Source organism: Haliotis asinina, chromosome 4, assembly GCF_037392515.1.
Source record: "Haliotis asinina isolate JCU_RB_2024 chromosome 4, JCU_Hal_asi_v2, whole genome shotgun sequence".
NCBI classification, from domain to species: domain Eukaryota; kingdom Metazoa; phylum Mollusca; class Gastropoda; order Lepetellida; family Haliotidae; genus Haliotis; species Haliotis asinina.
Window position 1 is genome coordinate 81,392,231 of NC_090283.1, and position 19,646 is coordinate 81,411,876.

The 19,646-nt window shown below is 42.3% G+C and overlaps 1 protein-coding gene across 1 annotated transcript in view; it reads right to left on the minus strand.

The window, feature by feature from the left end:
• LOC137281189 (uncharacterized) overlaps window positions 1-17,951 on the minus strand; it is a 31,715-nt gene extending 13,764 nt beyond the window's left edge. The window contains exons 1-18 of the mRNA XM_067812310.1: window positions 17,892-17,951; window positions 17,097-17,198; window positions 16,667-16,729; window positions 15,550-15,667; window positions 14,224-14,371; window positions 13,796-13,859; window positions 13,277-13,382; window positions 12,659-12,747; window positions 12,131-12,254; window positions 11,089-11,226; window positions 9,912-10,184; window positions 9,315-9,530; window positions 8,116-8,235; window positions 7,817-7,926; window positions 7,368-7,486; window positions 4,489-4,610; window positions 612-744; window positions 145-269 (exon numbers count right to left, since the gene is read on the minus strand). Of these exons, the coding sequence (XP_067668411.1) occupies window positions 145-269; window positions 612-744; window positions 4,489-4,610; window positions 7,368-7,486; window positions 7,817-7,926; window positions 8,116-8,235; window positions 9,315-9,530; window positions 9,912-10,184; window positions 11,089-11,226; window positions 12,131-12,254; window positions 12,659-12,747; window positions 13,277-13,382; window positions 13,796-13,859; window positions 14,224-14,371; window positions 15,550-15,667; window positions 16,667-16,729; window positions 17,097-17,198; window positions 17,892-17,948 (2,227 nt within the window). The 5' untranslated portion in view covers window positions 17,949-17,951. The remainder of the gene's footprint in view (window positions 1-144; window positions 270-611; window positions 745-4,488; window positions 4,611-7,367; window positions 7,487-7,816; window positions 7,927-8,115; window positions 8,236-9,314; window positions 9,531-9,911; window positions 10,185-11,088; window positions 11,227-12,130; window positions 12,255-12,658; window positions 12,748-13,276; window positions 13,383-13,795; window positions 13,860-14,223; window positions 14,372-15,549; window positions 15,668-16,666; window positions 16,730-17,096; window positions 17,199-17,891) is intronic.
• Between the last annotated feature and the right edge of the window lie 1,695 nt (window positions 17,952-19,646).

The window sequence follows — 19,646 nt, forward strand, 5'->3', positions numbered from 1 at the left end:
AGACACTCACCCAGCTGACACACATCACAGTAGTCCCTATCACACTGGCCCTCGTATACCCCTGTGTAGACACTCACCCAGCTGACACACATCACAGTAGTCCCTGTCACACTGGCCCTCGTATACCCCTGTGTAGATACTCACCCAGCTGACACACATCACAGTAGTCCCTGTCACACTGGCCCTCGTATACCCCTGTGTAGCACCAAGGCCGGAATGTGTTGTCAGGGTTCCGACAGTAGTTCTTCTCCAAGTTGGCATCAAAGTCACTGACAAAATAATGGTGGTGTTGATGATAATGATGATTGTGATGGCGCCAAGGATAATGACTAGCAGTAGTAGTGGCAGCAGCAGCAGCAGCAGCAGCAGCAGCAGTAGCAGTAGTAGTGGGAATACTTGCATAAAATAGCATGTAGCTATCATCATCTGCTTGATACATTGAGTCAGTTTTGATTAAGGTCACTTGCATAAGTTATGCGAGTTCAGCAATACTTTCTCAACAGTATATATACATTGTGGCCATGTGTGAATCAAAGACAGACTTGAGTAGAAAAAGCTCTAGACACTAGTCCCCGTGGAGATGTTACTTATATTGCCGTGTACAGGTTTACCTTGGATTAAACAGGTGATGTGGGCACGAGGTAGTCTCACTCCAAGGTATACACGTCTTGCGATCTCGCGTGAACGAGACTTTACCGTTGTACGTGACGCCCTTGTCGGCCATCTTGTAGCAGTGGTTCTCGGCTGAAGAAGGCACAATAGGTTAAGAACTTGAGTCAGGAATAGATGACGCTTGTTGTTCTTTAAATCTGAGTGTGTTTCGGTAACTGTTCGGGCTATTTTGCACTATAAACGTGTGGTTGGGTGGTAGTAGAGACGGTGGTTGGAAATGTTCAGTAGTTGTGACTGCCAGTTGCAACAAATGACCGAAGTGCACGTAAATGACTGAGTGCTCTGGTTGATGTGTCATAGAGTTGCCGTCCCTGTGTGTGGACAAACAAGACACGCTCGATCTGTTGAGAAGTTTCATGTCATCTTCTGGGACGTGTCTGTCTCTGAGAGGGAACTTAGATGGAGTTAGGAGATGAACGGGATTCTGAACCAAGTCAACATTGTCAGCGCTAACCGAAGGTTCTAGCCTTGATACAAAGCATTTACTGAGCTACACATCAATAGAGAAATTTGTAGAATATTTGGCCAAGAACATTTTGATCGATTACTTTACTGTGTAAGATACAAAGCTGAAAGTTTTAAATGAACATATTAGAAACGGAGACACGTCATAAAAAGCTAGATAAGTAAAATTCTAAGAAATAATTTTTTTTAAAAGAAAAAGACAAAAAGAAAATGGGAAGTAACATATCATGGAAACGGAATTGGAAGACATAAAACCTCTACGAACCATAAATATTCGTTGATGTTACAAGAAATATCAGAGTATTCCTTTCTTTAAGTTCTATCGAGGAATTCCAAGGGTAACGTGTTTTATTGTGAACTGAACTAGCCTGGGTATAATCTATTCATATGTGTGTTTCGTGTATGACCACGTTCAGATCCATTAAGTTAGCTCTGTACGTTTCTTGGCAAACGTTTACGAGGGGGTATCAAAAAGTTCCAATTATCACCAAGAAGTTATTGTGCAATCAGGATACAGGACTTCTGTGATCAATATTTACTTAATGGGCCAAGTACTAACTACTTCACTATATTCCCGCTTGTGCCAGGTGATCATACACACCAGTACCCCTGAGTATGAACAATATTGAGGCGCGCAGGGTGAGTAAGTTCTTGCACTTGATGGGCTGCACTGCACTACAAATTCACGATGAGATGAGATCTATTAATGGTGATGATAGTCCAACACCGTTGTGACATTGAAAAAGATTTTCCAAACTAGTCACAAAGTCGAGAGGCTGGTTCAAGAAGATCGCCGTGTAACAACACAAATGACTATGCACGAGACCGACTTGAGTTAAGGCAATGGAGGGGACATCATTCATAACCAACTGCACACATCTAAAGTGTCAGCACGCTGGGTTCATCGCATACCGACTCCTCTACAAAGACAGACGCAATGGGACATGTCACGACAAGCATTGGAGCTTCTGGAGCAGGGTAAAGAGGATTTCTGCAGACGTCTTGTAACCATGGACCAATATTGGGTCTATTTGTATGACCCTGGTACAAAAGGCATGAGTGGAAACATGCCACGTGCACGTCACCACCTCCGAGAAAGGCCAGTGTGCATGAAATCAGGCGACGTATTCAGCCGGTGTTCGCAAGGTCAGGAAATGGTGACACAAATGTGTAACTCGAGGTGATGACATGTAGACAAATCATAAGGACAAGAAAGCGAAATAAAATCACTAAACTAACCCGGAATAAGTCTTTGTTATAATTAGACCTTTTTATATCCCTTTGTACGTATTTGTTTGGAACCCTTCGCACACCGTCTGTATTTGCACAAGAGAAATAGATGGAAATTTCTAAATATGAGAGCCTGTGCTTATGTTATTCTGAAGAATTGCAAAGTATAAGTGTGTTAGAGCCCCATGAAGTCATATTCTAGCGGCCTTCAGTTAATGGAATGTGGACCATACAATCTGGTGACTGAGATGATGAACAGCCTCCCATGCTATTGGACGCTAATGATACACAAGGAGGTTGAAGACCCCTTGTATTGGGTCTAAATACACCATGAGTGAGTTAGTTTAGTGTTATGCCGAGCTCAGCAATATTCCAGCTATATGGCGGCAGTCTGTAAATAATCGAGTCTGGACCAGACAATCCAGTGGTCAACAACATGAACATCGATCTGCGCAATTGGGAACCGATGATATGTGTCAACCAAGTCAGTGAGTCTGACCACCCGATTCCGTGGGTCGCCTCTTATGACAAGCACAGTCACCTTTTATGGCAAGCGTGGGTTGCTGAAGGCCTATTCTACCCCGGGACCTTCACGGGTCAAAGGTATCATGAAGGACACCTATAACCATGGGACAAACGTGACCATTGATGACAACATACGGAAATAGAGGTCACTAGAAACCTGTTCTATCCGGATGTGTGTACGCGTTACTGAGTGAGTGAGTGCGATATTTCAGCAAAATCATACATTGTACCTACAGGGAACCGAACCTGGCTCTATAACGTGACCTCTAAGCTACCCCGATGCCCTTTAGACAAGATGCCGACAAGCATAAGGATTCTGTGTTGTAAGGTTATAACACGTATGGGCTATTTTAACATGGAGCCTATCATCAGCATGCGATCTGTTGAAAGAAGGACAATACAAGCATTGCCTGTCATCAGCGTGTGATCTGTTGAAAGAAGGACAATACAAGCATTGCCTGTCATCAGCGTGTGATCTGTTGAAAGAAGGACAATACAAGCATTTCCTATCATCAGCATGTGACCTGTTGAAAGAAGGACAATACAAGCATTGCCTGTCATCAGCGTGTGATCTGTTGAAAGAAGGACAATACAAGCAATGCCTGTCATCATCGTGTGATCTGTTGAAAGAAGGACAATACAAGCATTGCCTGTCATCAGCGTGTGATCTGTTGAAAGAAGGACAATACAAGCATTGCCTGTCATCAGCGTGTGATCTGTTGAAAGAAGGACAATACAAGCATTGCCTGTCATCAGCGTGTGATCTGTTGAAAGAAGGACAATACAAGCATTGCCTGTCATCAGCGTGTGATCTGTTGAAAGAAGGACAATACAAGCATTGCCTGTCATCAGCGTGTGATCTGTTGAAAGAAGGACAATACAAGCATTGCCTGTCATCAGCGTGTGATCTGTTGAAAGAAGGACCATACAAGCACTGCCTGTCATCAGCATGCGACCTGTTGAAGGAAGGACCATACAAGCATTGCCTATCAAAACTTTGAGTGTCACAACGGATTCCTGTGTGTATTGGATCTCGACCAACATATTACATGCATGTAGGATAACCAATTGGTAGATTAAGGGCGCGGTCTAACATTAAGCACTAAACTGAATCGCAAGTCTGATTGTACATTATTTATATCATTCTTTTAAAATACACAGATATTACCTATCGTCTCCTTGATTTGTTGTTTTGTTCTAAATTTGGTGTCCCGATTGACACCAGTACTGATTATAGAAATAATATCATCAAACAGTTCACAGAATGGTTTACAACCTACACACTGTCGTCTATCATAGAGCGACTAACAGCCTAGAAACGATCGTTTTGCCCAGAGCGACTAACAGCCTGAATAAGATCGTCTCGCCAAGAGCGACTGAAATCCTAGACGCGATCGTCTCGCCAAATGTATTCAGAGCCTCCAGTTAATAGAAGTAGTGATTCGCCTCACCGGTTATCACACTCAGTGACATGGTTGTGTGTGATCGGATACCGGCACCGATGATCGTTGATGATGATATTAAACACTGAATAACTACTCCATACTTCATAAATTGCTCTGACAAAATTAGAGACAAAGTAATATAGAGACGTACGTGAGACCAGGCTGACTTTGGCCTTGAAGCCCTTCCTCTGCCCTTCGAAGGTGGTCCGGAGGTTGAGAGACAGAGTGTTCCGAACAGACCGGATACTGCGGTGTTGGGAGTCTCCACAGTATCTGTAGGGGAGAGATGGTGTAGTTGGCAACAGAGATGAAGTGGCACATTTGTTTCTTTTAGGGTATGTACGGTATATCACAGGAGGATGTTCTTGGGAACAGAGATGACAAGGTACATAAAATTCATTTAAAGTACGTACGGTACATGAGAGTATCAGTAGGAGGATGTACTTGGGAACAGAGGTGACAAGGGACATAGTTTCCCTTACAGTATGTACGGTACATGAGAGTATCAGTAGGAGGATGCACTTGGGAACAGAGGTGACAAGGGACATAGTTTCCCTTACAGTATGTACGGTACATGAGAGTATCAGTAGGAGGATGCACTTGGGAACAGAGGTGACAAGGGACATAGTTTCCCTTACAGTATGTACGGTACATGAGAGTATCAGTAGGAGGATGCACTTGGGAACAGAGGTGACAAGGGACATAGTTTCCCTTACAGTATGTACGGTACATGAGAGTATCAGTAGGAGGATGTACTTGGGAACAGAGGTGACAAGGGACATAGTTTCCCTTACAGTACATACGGTACATGAGAGTATCAGTAGGAGGATGTACTTGGGAACAGAGGTGACAAGGGACATAGTTTCCCTTACAGTATGTACGGTACATGAGAGTATCAGTAGGAGGATGTACTTGGGAACAGAGGTGACAAGGGACATAGTTTCCCTTACAGTATGTACGGTACATGAGAGTATCAGTAGGAGGATGCACTTGGGAACAGAGGTGACAAGGGACATAGTTTCCCTTACAGTATGTACGGTACATGAGAGTATCAGTAGGAGGATGTACTTGGGAACAGAGGTGACAAGGGACATAGTTTCCCTTACAGTATGTACGGTACATGAGAGTATCAGTAGGAGGATGCACTTGGGAACAGAGGTGACAAGGGACATAGTTTCCCTTACAGTACATACGGTACATGAGAGTATCAGTAGGAGGATGTACTTGGGAACAGAGGTGACAAGTGACATAGTTTCCCTTACAGTATGTACGGTACATGAGAGTATCAGTAGGAGGATGTACTTGGGAACAGAGGTGACAAGGGACATGGTTTCCCTTACAGTACATACGGTACATGAGAGTATCAGTAGGAGGATGTACTTGGGAACAGAGGTGACAAGGGACATAGTTTCCCTTACAGTACATACGGTACATGAGAGTATCAGTAGGAGGATGTACTTGGGAACAGAGGTGACAAGGGACATAGTTTCCCTTACAGTATGTACGGTACATGAGAGTATCAGTAGGAGGATGCACTTGGGAACAGAGGTGACAAGGGACATAGTTTCCCTTACAGTACATACGGTACATGAGAGTATCAGTAGGAAGATGTACTTGGGAACAGAGGTGACAAGGGACATAGTTTCCCTTACAGTACGTACGGTACATGAGAGTATCAGTAGGAGGATGCACTTGGGAACAGAGGTGACAAGGGACATAGTTTCCCTTACAGTATGTACGGTACATGAGAGTATCAGTAGGAGGATGTACTTGGGAACAGAGGTGACAAGGGACATAGTTTCCCTTACAGTATGTACGGTACATGAGAGTATCAGTAGGAGGATGTACTTGGGAACAGAGGTGACAAGGGACATAGTTTCCCGTACAGTATGTACGGTACATGAGAGTATCAGTAGGAGGATGTACTTGGGAACAGAGGTGACAAGGGACATAGTTTCCCTTACAGTACATACGGTACATGAGAGTATCAGTAGGAGGATGTACTTGGGAACAGAGGTGACAAGGGACATAGTTTCCCTTACAGTATGTACGGTACATGAGAGTATCAGTAGGAGGATGTACTTGGGAACAGAGGTGACAAGGGACATAGTTTCCCTTACAGTATGTACGGTACATGAGAGTATCAGTAGGAGGATGCACTTGGGAACAGAGGTGACAAGGGACATAGTTTCCCTTACAGTATGTACGGTACATGAGAGTATCAGTAGGAGGATGTACTTGGGAACAGAGGTGACAAGGGACATAGTTTCCCTTACAGTATGTACGGTACATGAGAGTATCAGTAGGAGGATGCACTTGGGAACAGAGGTGACAAGGGACATAGTTTCCCTTACAGTATGTACGGTACATGAGAGTATCAGTAGGAGGATGTACTTGGGAACAGAGGTGACAAGGGACATAGTTTCCCTTACAGTATGTACGGTACATGAGAGTATCAGTAGGAGGATGTACTTGGGAACAGAGGTGACAAGGGACATAGTTTCCCTTACAGTATGTACGGTACATGAGAGTATCAGTAGGAGGATGCACTTGGGAACAGAGGTGACAAGGGACATAGTTTCTCTTACAGTATGTACGGTACATGAGAGTATCAGTAGGAGGATGCACTTGGGAACAGAGGTGACAAGGGACATAGTTTCCTTTACAGTATGTACGGTACATGAGAGTATCAGTAGGAGGATGTACTTGGGAACAGAGGTGACAAGGGACATAGTTTCCTTTACAGTATGTACGGTACATCAGAGTATCTGTAGATGGAGGAGGACAGAGTTGGAAACACAGGAGGAAAGGTACATATCTTCCTTTAGAGTGCGTACGGTACATCATAGTATCTGCAGGAGGATATAGTTGGGAACACAAGTGATATTTTACACATATTCCTTTACAGTATGTACGGTACATCACAGTATCTGTAGATTGAGGAGGATATTGTTGGGACCTCAGGTGACAAGGTACATGCTTTCCTTTACAATATGTGAGGTACGTCACTGTTAAGGTTCTGTGACTTACGTGAGGGGGTTCTCGCCCAGCAGATAAGATCTGACGCGGAGTTCATCTTCACATTTTGATCCTGAAGTAGCGATGTCGAAGTCTTCAAAGTCTAACAGGACACCGGCGTCCTCAGGTGCCTGTTTAAAGAAATGGTTTCTTTGGCGTCAGTTACATGTCATTTTTAATACCACCAGACAAATGAGCAGTGCAGTCATTTTCACCAGTTGAGCTTGGTGAAAAGTAATGGAGGTTGGGGACGTGAGGGAGAAACAGAGACGCAAATCGGGATTCGAACACACAATGTATTGACGTAAGGGCTGTAAGTATATGCTATCGTGAATTAAGACTGACTGGACATATCTTTGACGGTGAGACAAATTAGTGGCCTACTTACTGTCCCTTTAGAACCCTTTATCTTTACCTGGTGAAGACTTGTGCATCAAAGCGACACTTGTGTGTGATCTTACCGTAAATACCCAGAAACAGTCCGCGTTGTTGGGGTACAGATTGGGATAGCCAGGGGACGTTATTGTCTGTGTGGGTTTGTCTTTGGTCAGCGTATATAGGCCTCCACAGTCTGTATGGAACGATGGAGAATCACCAATACTGTACTTTATACATAACCCCTCTAATGCGATATTCTTGGTAGACTTTTGAATGATGACACCTCTTACGGGATACAAAAGAGAGATACCATACAACCAATTACCAATTTAGAAATGATTAGTATTATTCCGTCATAAGCAAATGAAGTAGCCTTACGAACCTTTGAGAGCAGGCACATAGTAGCAATAAATGAATTTCTTTGACAGTAAACTGGGGCTGTAAGCAGACTGGCCTTCATTGTCGTCGTCAAAGTCCAGGAATTCAGGATACGCCAGCATCCCTGCACAAGGAAGCAATGTCATTGGACCAATGAAGAAGTTCATTTTCTTCCAGAATAACATGACGACATCATGTGGCTTTACTTGACCAATCAGCTTTGCGAATCACAGACAGTGTCATTCTCAGACACGTACTAGACAAGATCGTTCTGTCCTGATAGGTAACATGTTTACTACGGGTGCAGATGTCAACACGTTTAAACAACTCCCTCTGCCGGTTGTTACACGGAGTTCCCATGCATGAGCTACTCCTCAAACCAAATGTCAGAGATGGCTTGCCTCTCAGCATACCTGAATCTGCCGACCTGTTGAAAACTGATTGATGCTTAAAGTTAATTTCCATGAGTGTAGATACAGTGTCTTCGGCTTTGGAGAAGAAATCGTGACTCAACAGTGAAACACGGTCATCACTAATGCTTCAGAGTCAATAAGTATTCTCAATATATGTATTTATTTATGTCTCAATATTTATTTAGCGCACGTGCTCAAGACGCTGGAGTGTCCGGCTGATCAACGGGCGGCTTTTCCTGACATTATTTTTAACCAACTCAACTCCCTTGGGATTATGAAACTCATGCAGCAACTTATCGCACAACCTAATCCTCACAGAGTTCCCATTTTGCAGGATATGGTTTTGCTGTATTGCATACGTTGGCATCAATGAAGACGTCTCAGTACATGCATATGGACACAAACTGCAGGCTGCAAACTGCTTTAGCTTCAAGACGTCCATGACGATGTTGCAACTGACAGCATTCAGTCGCGCCATTTTTCCACATGTACATGTCAACATACGTTGACTGATCTCCTAACTTTTATAAACACGGAACATGATGGTCGCACATAACAGGCATATTACGTTTTTGTCATGGCATATGCGTATTTAAATTTGTGTCTCAAATTGTTGTTAAAACTGTGGAAACGGCTGGGTTTATGCATTACATCAGTTAGCGAATCTTACCAACATCATTTAATCGATAATACCTCATTTCTGTTGAAGGTGTAATGAATTCAATAATCTACACATTTCTTGCAATGATGCGATATAAAGTAATATTCTTACACTCATACTCTTTCTTACCATCAACCTTTTGACAGGAGTCAGATTTTCCATTGTGACGGAACAAGATGAAGGGTTTGGTGTTGGGGAGTTTGAGAGGAACTTTGGGGTAGCCTTCGTCACGGCAACAGAAATCAAACTGAGTGTCTGCATCATAGACACCGTCAGGCACGGCTCCAGATGTTGTTGTGGTGGTCCCGGCAAGGTTGTCAAACTTGACGTATCCACTTTCGAAACCTGAAAGAGCGAGTGTGGCGGTATCATTGTAGAATAGTACCTGTCATGTGGATAAACTATTTGTATTTGAGTGAGTCCAAAGTGCTGCAAGACTGTCTGCCCCATTATTTTGAACGCATAGAAATTATACATAATGTAAGGTTCAAAGGTCAATAGATCTCTTCATGAATACTGTTGAAAAGATGAGGTTTTCATCATAGATCATGGCAGTGTGACTATGGCATATTAACTTCATATCAATCCACCATATGAACTCACCAGTATCAGTTACCAGTAGGACAGTCTCCTTTCTTTAGTATACAGTATCTAACTGGCTATACACTTACCAGTAGAACAGTTTCCTTTCATCAGTATACACTGTCTGTCTGGTCATACACCTACCAGTAGGACAGTCTCCTTTCTTTAGTATACAGTATCTGCCTGGTCCCCAGTCAGCTGTGTCAGCGTCAGTGCTGGTGGAACTGTCCTTCACACAGAAGTCGTACTTGGAGCTGCTCCCTGTGAACTCTCCCTTCATGTGGACGATGTCGCTCTGTGTGCTGCGTCCGTCGCTGGTATGCTGTACCGATCCCTCCTGGAACTCGTCCCCGGGGCATCCGGCAGTAGGGGAGGGCAGGACGTATGTTCCCCTGGGCCATTTGGTGGGTGCGGGCACTGCGGAAAACATTATAAGCTGTTCACTGGTCACGAAGGGCGAGGGCTACATAAATAAACATCCAATGTACATCAGCCTGTAGGTCCACAGGGACTAGTGAAAAATGTATTTATCTTGTCGAACACCTCAATGATAATTTTGATTTGTTTGAAGCACATGTTTGCAGCCATCGCTAGATTTTGCAGACAAGATAAGAAAAGCAAATTTTAGAACGTCGGTAATTTCCATTCATAATTAATCTAATGTTATTCCAGAATTACAGCCATGAAGTACAAAATAAGGTTGGTCTTCCCATGGAAAATGTTACTCGCTTGTAAGCGGGGTACATTGAAATTAATGGAAGAGCGCTCATCCAATCCGAAAACGACATTTATCTGTGAGATATGATAAACAGTATTATGACAACCTTGAAGTGGAATGACTGGAATACTCCTCGCATTCTCTTCACATACATATTCATCCAGTTATTAATTCATACATTATTTTTCAACATTTAGTGCTAAAGTCTAATACTATTATCTATGATCTCTTATGCTGAATGTGCAGCGAGGTATTTCCAAGCGGTTGACATTTTGTTCTGTTGCTCTCTTACTGCCGGAAAAGGATCCATCTGAGGCGGGCGCTGTAGTATAGTAGTATTGCTTTAAGGCCAGACTATGTGCTCTATGTAATAGTTGTTCATGGCTTAGTTAACCTTAAAAAATATCGTTACTTTTGAAGAAATATTTGGCTTTGTGTTACCCTAAAGTATTGATTCCAATACAACAACGACTTATTCCCTAGTCACCTGTCGTATGACGTCATAGTTCTCCTACATTCTGCAATTATCTGCCTTATGACGTCACATTCATTACCTTCCCCGCCTGTCGTATTACGTCACTGCTGCCCTTCCTTCCCACTCACCCTGTTTTATGACGTCAGAGCAGCCTTTGGCGGGATCCAGGCCGGGCGGACAGATACATGCGCAGTTGCTGTTGTCGATGTAGGAGACGAAGCCGTCGTTGACGCAGGTCACAGCAGCCCCGTTCGGACACCTCTCCTCTGAACAAAACACGAACAGAACGAAGTACACTAGACATCTAAATGTTGATTTGTAAGAAATAAAAGAGGCATAAATCTTAAACAAAGACAGTTGCATTGGTAGCCGCAACATTTTAGGAGATTAAATAAAAACAGGTGACCCACCCCCACCCACCCACCCCCCACCCCCCACACACCCCCACCCCCTATGTCAATATAAGTTGTTCACTGGTCTCGAAGGGGATATGGGTTGATGTAGCCTCGATGTTTGTTTCCTGAGCCCAAAGGACGAGGGAAAAAAACAACAAATATCAGCAACCCATTGGCCCTGGCGAACCTGTGAAGAATGTGTTTATCTTACCGAACATCTCAATGTTAAAGGAAAGAGTTATAATGGATGACAACGTCTTTATTGTGAATCCGTCAATCTTTATCATTGATTCTCATTACATACTTCGAAACGTCGTGACCCGTCACCTTGTCATTCATAGTTGTCATCCATAAGAACACTTCTAAATGTCCTTCGAAGAAACCTCTATGTTAATTTTCAATTGATTGAAGCACTGATACAAATATTTTTAAGCCATTGCAAGATTTTGCAGACGACAAGAAAAACAGAATTATCTCCCTTCCATCGATTTGCATTCTCAAAATATCGATAATTTCCGTACATCATACCTGATTAAATGTTATTCCAGATAAAGAATTACAACCACGAAATACAAAATGAGTTTGGCTTTCCCATCGGGGTACGTAGAAAATGTTACTCTCTTGTAAGCTGGGTACATTGAAAATAATAGAAGGACGCTCAGCCAATCAGAAAGCGACATATATGTGTGAGGTAAGATAAGTAGGGATATTGTCGTGCAGTGGACTATCTAGGCGGACCCTGACCCACACTTCCAGAGGTCAAGTAAAGACGTACCTGTGCAGCTGTAGGCGTGGGCAAGGGCTTGCCAGTAGTAGTACACATTGCCCCCGTTATTGAGCATAGGCTGAAGGTCTCTGAATAACGATGTCATGCTGTACCAACCATTCCTTGCTGCGCCCTGAAAACATCAGACACCGCTACATCTGACATGAAAGTACATACCGCCTAATGCCCTCGTACATGTACATGACTGCCTTTCGACGCCGTTTTCAGCAATATTCCAGCAATATTCCAGCAATATGGTGGCGGTTGACACGTGAAACGGGCTTCACACATTGTACATTACATATCTGGGTTAACGAATCGGTCCTCTCGGTCTGACGAGCCATCACGTTAACGACTAGATCGCCACAAATCAACAGTGAGTTGTGCTCAGTTGTCTACGATATTGTGGATACTCATTCAAAAAGGAATGAAAATCTCACACTTAGCACGTAGCATCTTGGTGGACAGTTATCGCAACAGAAGCGCCTGTAGACTGTCCGTGTTGTTAAAGAACGGCGTATAATAGCATACACTTACTGTGGGGCCGTAATGCATGTTGCTGGTCATGTCATATCTCAGGTCTATGTACCTGGATGGACTCTTCCTGGTGTATTTAGTCCACTTTGCTGTGAAAACACAAACACAGAGGGGTTCATCATACATAGAGTGACAGGACCTGTACAGGTATCACTAACATCCGCATGTCACTGGTTCGTGACAGACAATACTGGAAGACTGAGTAGAGGATTAACACAGCTGTGGTATGTACAACTACGATATGATATGTGCTGATTGTTTGGATTCGAACTCGGACCTCAGCGTCCAGTCCACATATCCTAGCAGCCCCTTCGGACCGACACTCTCCATACTCCCTTTCCTCCCCTGACTCGCCTTGAAGGAAGATGACTGCCAAACCAGACTCCGACCCCCTAGTGTCATTGGCCCTGGTCAGTATTCCAGTACTTCCTGACACATTACGTCATCAGCTCTGATTATTCCCTTACCGGTCCTCCACAGTAGCAGATTGTATAAATTATGCCCGGTATCTGTTACATCGATGTATAGTGTTCACCAACAAGACGTTTGGGGCAGAATCATAACTTGTAGCCACGTAGAAACTTACAGTAAATAAATAAACCCTCTTAGATTACTCACATGGAGCAATGTTTTGGAAATTGAGACGCATGATTCCAACACGCTTGTAGCTCATGTGTTCGTGAGGGAATCCCAGAGCATGTCCTAGCTCGTGTGTGCAGACGCTCTGGAAGTATTCAGACATGTACACATGGAATAAGGATGTGAGCAGCATTTCCTAAGACTAATGATTCTAGAACTTCAATCACATTTTGCCAACTCGCATGATATTTATCCTGTAATAGTCAAAACCTGACAAATAAACCAGTTGAATATACCTAAGAGCTTACTGGCCAGGTAGAAAGTAATTGTCATATAACGTTCAGTACGTGAAAAGGCTTTGTAAGAGTTTAACGTGATTGTAACATTTGAGATATTAAAACCTAAAAACCTCTTTAATTTATATTCATAAACTGTGATTTCCTATATCTTCCTGGATTGACGATACCGACTTAAGTTGCCTTCAATCTCGTGTTTGGACCTATGCTATGACTGGCTCCACGTAGGGATATGTAACAACGGTGAAGAAGATGTTACTACCCTGCTGCAGCATTTGATGTTCCTGCCGTTCACGCTGTCGCCGAACCCAACAGTGGACCAACAGCTGTAACATTAGATGGAGAACGCTTTAGACACATTCATAATTAGTTTCGAAGGCACTTAAGTAGATTCATTTATTGGGCATATTTGGAGGTTTCGACACTTGCCTGACTTTCTCCATAATTCAGAGAAAAAAGCATTGTGTGTTTTTGCGCTGACTCAACAGATGAAATGATTTGGCCTTGTGGGAATATTATACGACAAACAACGTGTTGTTTTGTACAACGTTGTCATTAACACCTGCAGTGTATAGACCTGTGGGTGATGGCTGTGAAGTAGTGTAGTCGTGTTGGTGTAAGTTACTGATGCTGGTAAAATGTTCAGGGCATTATTTGCACCCAGGTTTAACAAATATGATAATGGCGTACCCGCTCTCACTGACAAATTTCAGATGACCCTCATGGGAAAGGTCATACGTTTCTCTGGTGACGTCCTTGACCCAGGGTACAAACCGGATGCAGGTGTAAGTCTCAATTCGCTTCTGGGTAACGAGGATTTCATAGCGGGAGGCGGCGTCTTAAACAAAACACAAATTCTGAAACCATCACATTGTAAAAGAACTTCGCAAACCAATCACCATGAAAGATATATATCATGGGATAACGTTCAGGGCTTGGAGAGACGCCCGGTTTTGCCCCGGCAAAAGGATTTCATATAGATGTATGAACACCAAGACTACTTCAAACAGTACCGACAACCCTATTTCTGTACAAGTTCCAGTACCAGGAAACATGCATCTGGGCACCGCTGCTTTATACAGAAGTAAATCTTGTGCAATAATACTCCTAATGATGAAAATAATGATAATATTTTGTTTCCGCATTTCTAAGATATTGATTTTCAGCTGCTTGTGATAAACTCCGTGTGTTTAAGCAAGTATTTGTTCATGTGAAAGTAGGCCTAATGCAGTATCACATGCAGTATGCACTCACATGATACTTCCTATGCAGATGAGACAGGGAGACTGGACCAACAACACCAATGCCAAGGACTAGGACCTGTACTGATGTCCGCGGTGGACATACTGATCGCATTTGTTCAAACGATCCTTATGCTCATTGTGATGTTACTCGCGAAGATTTGGGTTAGTATTCGTCTCCAGCGAATACAAATATACTCCGGAGCAAATCATTTTCATTTACTTTTGCCGTTCAAAATGGTCTTACACCAGTTGTAATAGGACGTATTTTGTTTATGAATGACCAGAATGTTTTTCCAGGGAGTGTATACTTGCAGAGAGAGTAAAGCCATGATACTGCTGGAATATTGCTAAAAGAGGCGAAAAACTAAACTCACTCACTACATATAGAGGGAAGCCTACACGGACACATGTTGAACCCAATGCCACATAATTAATAGGTACCGACAAAACTGGCCAGGTGGCGTCTGTTATTACAAGATCATGCCATTACCAGGAGGCACAGCCACCGTTTCCATCAGCATGTTGTATTTACATCTTTCAGTTTCAACATGGAAAAGTGTCTTAACCATCGTAAACACTTGAAATGTAACCAGGTTATTTAATATGTGACACATATTTGCCTGGTTAGTGTATTGTAACTCTGAAAACGGAAATCTCCCCACCAAACGTTGAGAGGTAGATTTGCTGGTGGAAGTGTTCAAAATCGCTTCACACAGACCAAGACTTTCAGCTGAAAATAATGTCGGTGATGTAATTGTTGTGCTGTTCCTACCGACGTCGTCCCTGAAGATGTAAGGAACGATTCCCTTTGGCCAACGGGATGATTCTTTCCTGCTGATAAGCCTACGTGACCTTGAAGTATTGTTGTAACCAGGATGTTCACCATCATCCTGCAATAAACAACGCAAACCGACTGACATGTGTCAATCAGTGGCACTGAGTGGCTGTTACTCTAACATCGTATCCCAGCTGCGTAGATCAGTGTCTATGCTGTTGATCACTGGATTGTCTGGACGAGACTTGATTAATTACAGATCGCCCCATATAGATGGGATGTTGATGAGTGGGGCGTAAAGCAAAACTCACTTACTACTTTTTAAACATTCTCATGAAGTAAGACTGACTAAACAGTTATCGTAACAAAGCAAAACTAATGTTGTTTTAATGTACTAGATCGTCAATATAAAAATGTATACATATTGAGCATCAAGCGTGAGGTGTTTTTTCACTGGTGCAACAACACGCCTATAAATGAAGATGGCCATCGCTGGAAGTACGCTTCAACTCCTTCCATAGAGCCATGTGTGAGTAAGTGAGAGAGTGGATTTTGTGACTGATATGATGTCGGTGTAGTGGACCAAGGAACTGTTGACGATACCATGTCACTCCCAGAAAGCTGATGGCGACTGTGAAGATGGCAGGGTCGGACTCAGGCACTACGTTGACTAATAATGACAGTCACGTGACTTGTCACGTTTAGATCACAGATCAATCAAACTTGCAGATGATGGTGATGATGAGAACAACGATCGGGGTATATATAACCGTTTTGTTTTTCTAGGAAAATGGTCTACATTGCTCCATCGCGTAAATGCCTTTTAAGACGACCATGGGTCGTTGAAGAGCACTTCCGATATAGCAGTCTGAGTACATGGGTTCGACGCACAATGCTCACACTAATAATATATAATAGCTGCAGTCCGTGTGTTTGGGGGCATACAGTTTCCCTTCTCACAGGTCCGTGTATTTGGGGGCATACAGTTTCCCTTCTCACAGGTCCGTGTATTTGGGGGCATACAGTTTCCCTTCTCACAGGTCCGTGTATTTGGGGACATACAGTTTCTCTTCTCATAAGTCTTGAAAATCCAGGACAATTGCAAATCACCTACCTCATCTGACACGGTGTCATTTAAATTGGTGGATTCCTCCTCCGTTTCCACACTGGAATCGTCCTAAGAAAATATGTTAGCATAATATATATGTCAACTAATGTGATCATATTCAAATGTGTCATTTTGAAGTGACAAATGTTCCTTCTGCTATTACGTGAAGGACTATCATCACATGGACATGATAGACTCATCATATCACTGCTTCAGAATGTTAGGTTTACGTGTTGTTCTCTCTCTCTCTCTCTTTCTCTCTCACTCCCCCCCCCCCCCTTCCCTCTTTCTCTCTCACTCTGTGTACATGTTTGTTAACGTTGAAACCAAATAACCAGATATGTCCCACTATGGTGCTGGAACATTTGCATGATTTATACACTATAGTGCAATGCCAGGGATGCAGGGCTATTCGTCCCAACTGAGGAACACTTACATCATCCGAGTTGCCCGGGCTGGCTACGACAACGCCGTGGTTGTAGACGATTGTGGCGTCACGTTTCCGGACACGATATCCCTCTGGTGAGGAGGACTCCGTCTGGAAGGAGGTAAACAAAGCATGAGTAGGTTTGAACATAGTTCACAATGTTAAATTAAGAGGTATCTTATTGGGGTACTCAATCACTGTATGAAAGATGAGAAACTGATGAGACTTTGATGGCGCTTCCTCCTTTGTGATGATTAAACCACAAATGTGATACCACTCGGCAGAAAGTGTGGTGCAGATTTACTATCCTACTATCCTTATATTAACCACCCTAATAGCCAAGTATCGATCATAAGCAATAAAGGATTGCGATGTTTGATATCAGTCCAGTCCTATATACGCATCACCCGATCCAGTATCTCGGTACTTATGACGCTTTCCGCGAAGCAACCTTTACCAAGGATAGCCTTAACTCCTATTATTTAACGTTGCACTAAGGTTACCTAATTGATGTACGGTCACCTTAGTGCTTCAGAAGAGGATACCCAAGTCCATGTGGTACATTACTATGGTGTCCCGCATTTAGACAATAAATACTGTTATAATTCAACATGGTCTTCATCAGACAATAACTACTATCACAGTTCAACAGGGTCTTCATCAGACAATAAATACTGGTACTATCAGAGTTCAACAGGATCCTCGTAAGACAATAAATACTATCACAGTTCAACAAGGCCTTCATCAGACAATAACTATTGCCACAGGTCAACAGGGTCTCTGTAAACACAAGCAGGTACCTACCGACAGGAACGTCCCCCACGCCACACACACAGCAAGCACCAGCCAGGCGCGCGTCATCGTCTACGACTGTGTACAAAATATCAGCGTATTTTAATGATGTTCAGACAAAGTTTAATCAATTTATTCATTTATATACCATAAACATTCATGATAACAAGCGGTACAACGTGAATGATGCAGCTCTTGCCTGTCCACAATATTTTTTGTAACGATATTCCAAATCATCAGTACCGATACCCACATACATTAATCATGTATTGAGCTGGAGGTGCAGTCTGCTGTTGTCTGAGACAATAAAATCATTACCAAAGAAGCCAGAAGGTTCACAGGCATCGCTGAATAGAGCCCTGTAGTAAATGATTTTAGTTCACCTGTTTGGGGCAAATTCATTCAGTTATCAATATGTATCTTTATTTCCCATAAATATGTGACATTGACAATATGAAACACCTACATACACTTTACGACACAGTGGTCAGTGTTTTTAACTTAAAATATCACAGTTCTTGACGTTTCGGGGTTAATGATGTCAGAATCATCTTCACACACTATCAAATAATATAACTATCGACTGAACAGTTAATCACATTTATGTTTTACGTATATTTTAGTAGGATATTTCATAGTGACACAATGCACAAAAAACAACTTAAACATCTATCGATTATGGTTTTTCATGACATATTAGTATTGAATAACTATGTCAGCTTTCCACATTATCAGATGAAAGACAGTAACTGAATATAGGATATTTACACTTTACTAATGCATAGGGGAAATATGTAGTAACATGTTTTGATAACAATTAACACATAAAATATTTTGAAAATGTTCAAGGCCTTAACAGCTGCGAAACATTAGCACTGACTGACCTACCGTCATTCTGTTCTTAAGTAAGAAGTAAGTTTTGTGATTTCCCAGTCATATGGTCAAAGTCACAGTGTGTTTTCATGTGAGCTGTTATTGATCATATTAAATAGTCGCTTGTGTTAACGTTGGGTTTGACAGACGAATTGTCTCCAGTGAAATGAACCAATCAACAACTATCGCCAAGGTTAATAGATAATATATAAACAATAAACAATAAACAATGTATGAACAATAGCAGTACCAGTATTATATGCGGCGGTTAGATGAGACGTTCTGTGATTGTTCTTGATTGTGGTGCAGTATCGAAAAACAATGAACTATAACACTTGAAATTAGAACTGACGAATATTAATGAATTATGTACTGCATGCCATCACTTTCGTGACGTGACACGTAGGAATAACCTGATGACGACATCGAAAATACGATTTCTTTGTGACGATCGTTTTCAAATAGTATTCTTCAGAATTCTGTTTAAGTTTTTCATCGCGCTTATATTTCTAAGAAAGCGTATTTCAGCTAACTTACCTATGAAATATCGGCGATGCAACTATTGAAATCGATTTTACAGAAGTTCAAAACATTTCAATCAAGTCAAGTAACTCTGGTATGTTAAGAACAATTACAATATGTATGTTTGATTTTGCTACCTCCGTAAAATGTATAAAAATAAAATGTTTATATAAAAACTTTCACATTTCTATCTAGTATTAATGAGCAAACTATTTGTTCAGTTCTTACTTATTTCCTGAAGCCCCAAATGTTTGAAATGACCCATCCTGTTTATGGTGATTTATGATGCAAGTAATTCAATAGACTAAACGTTAACCATCAACTTGTGTAGCCTCTGAAATCCACACAACTGCTGCATATAACATGACCACC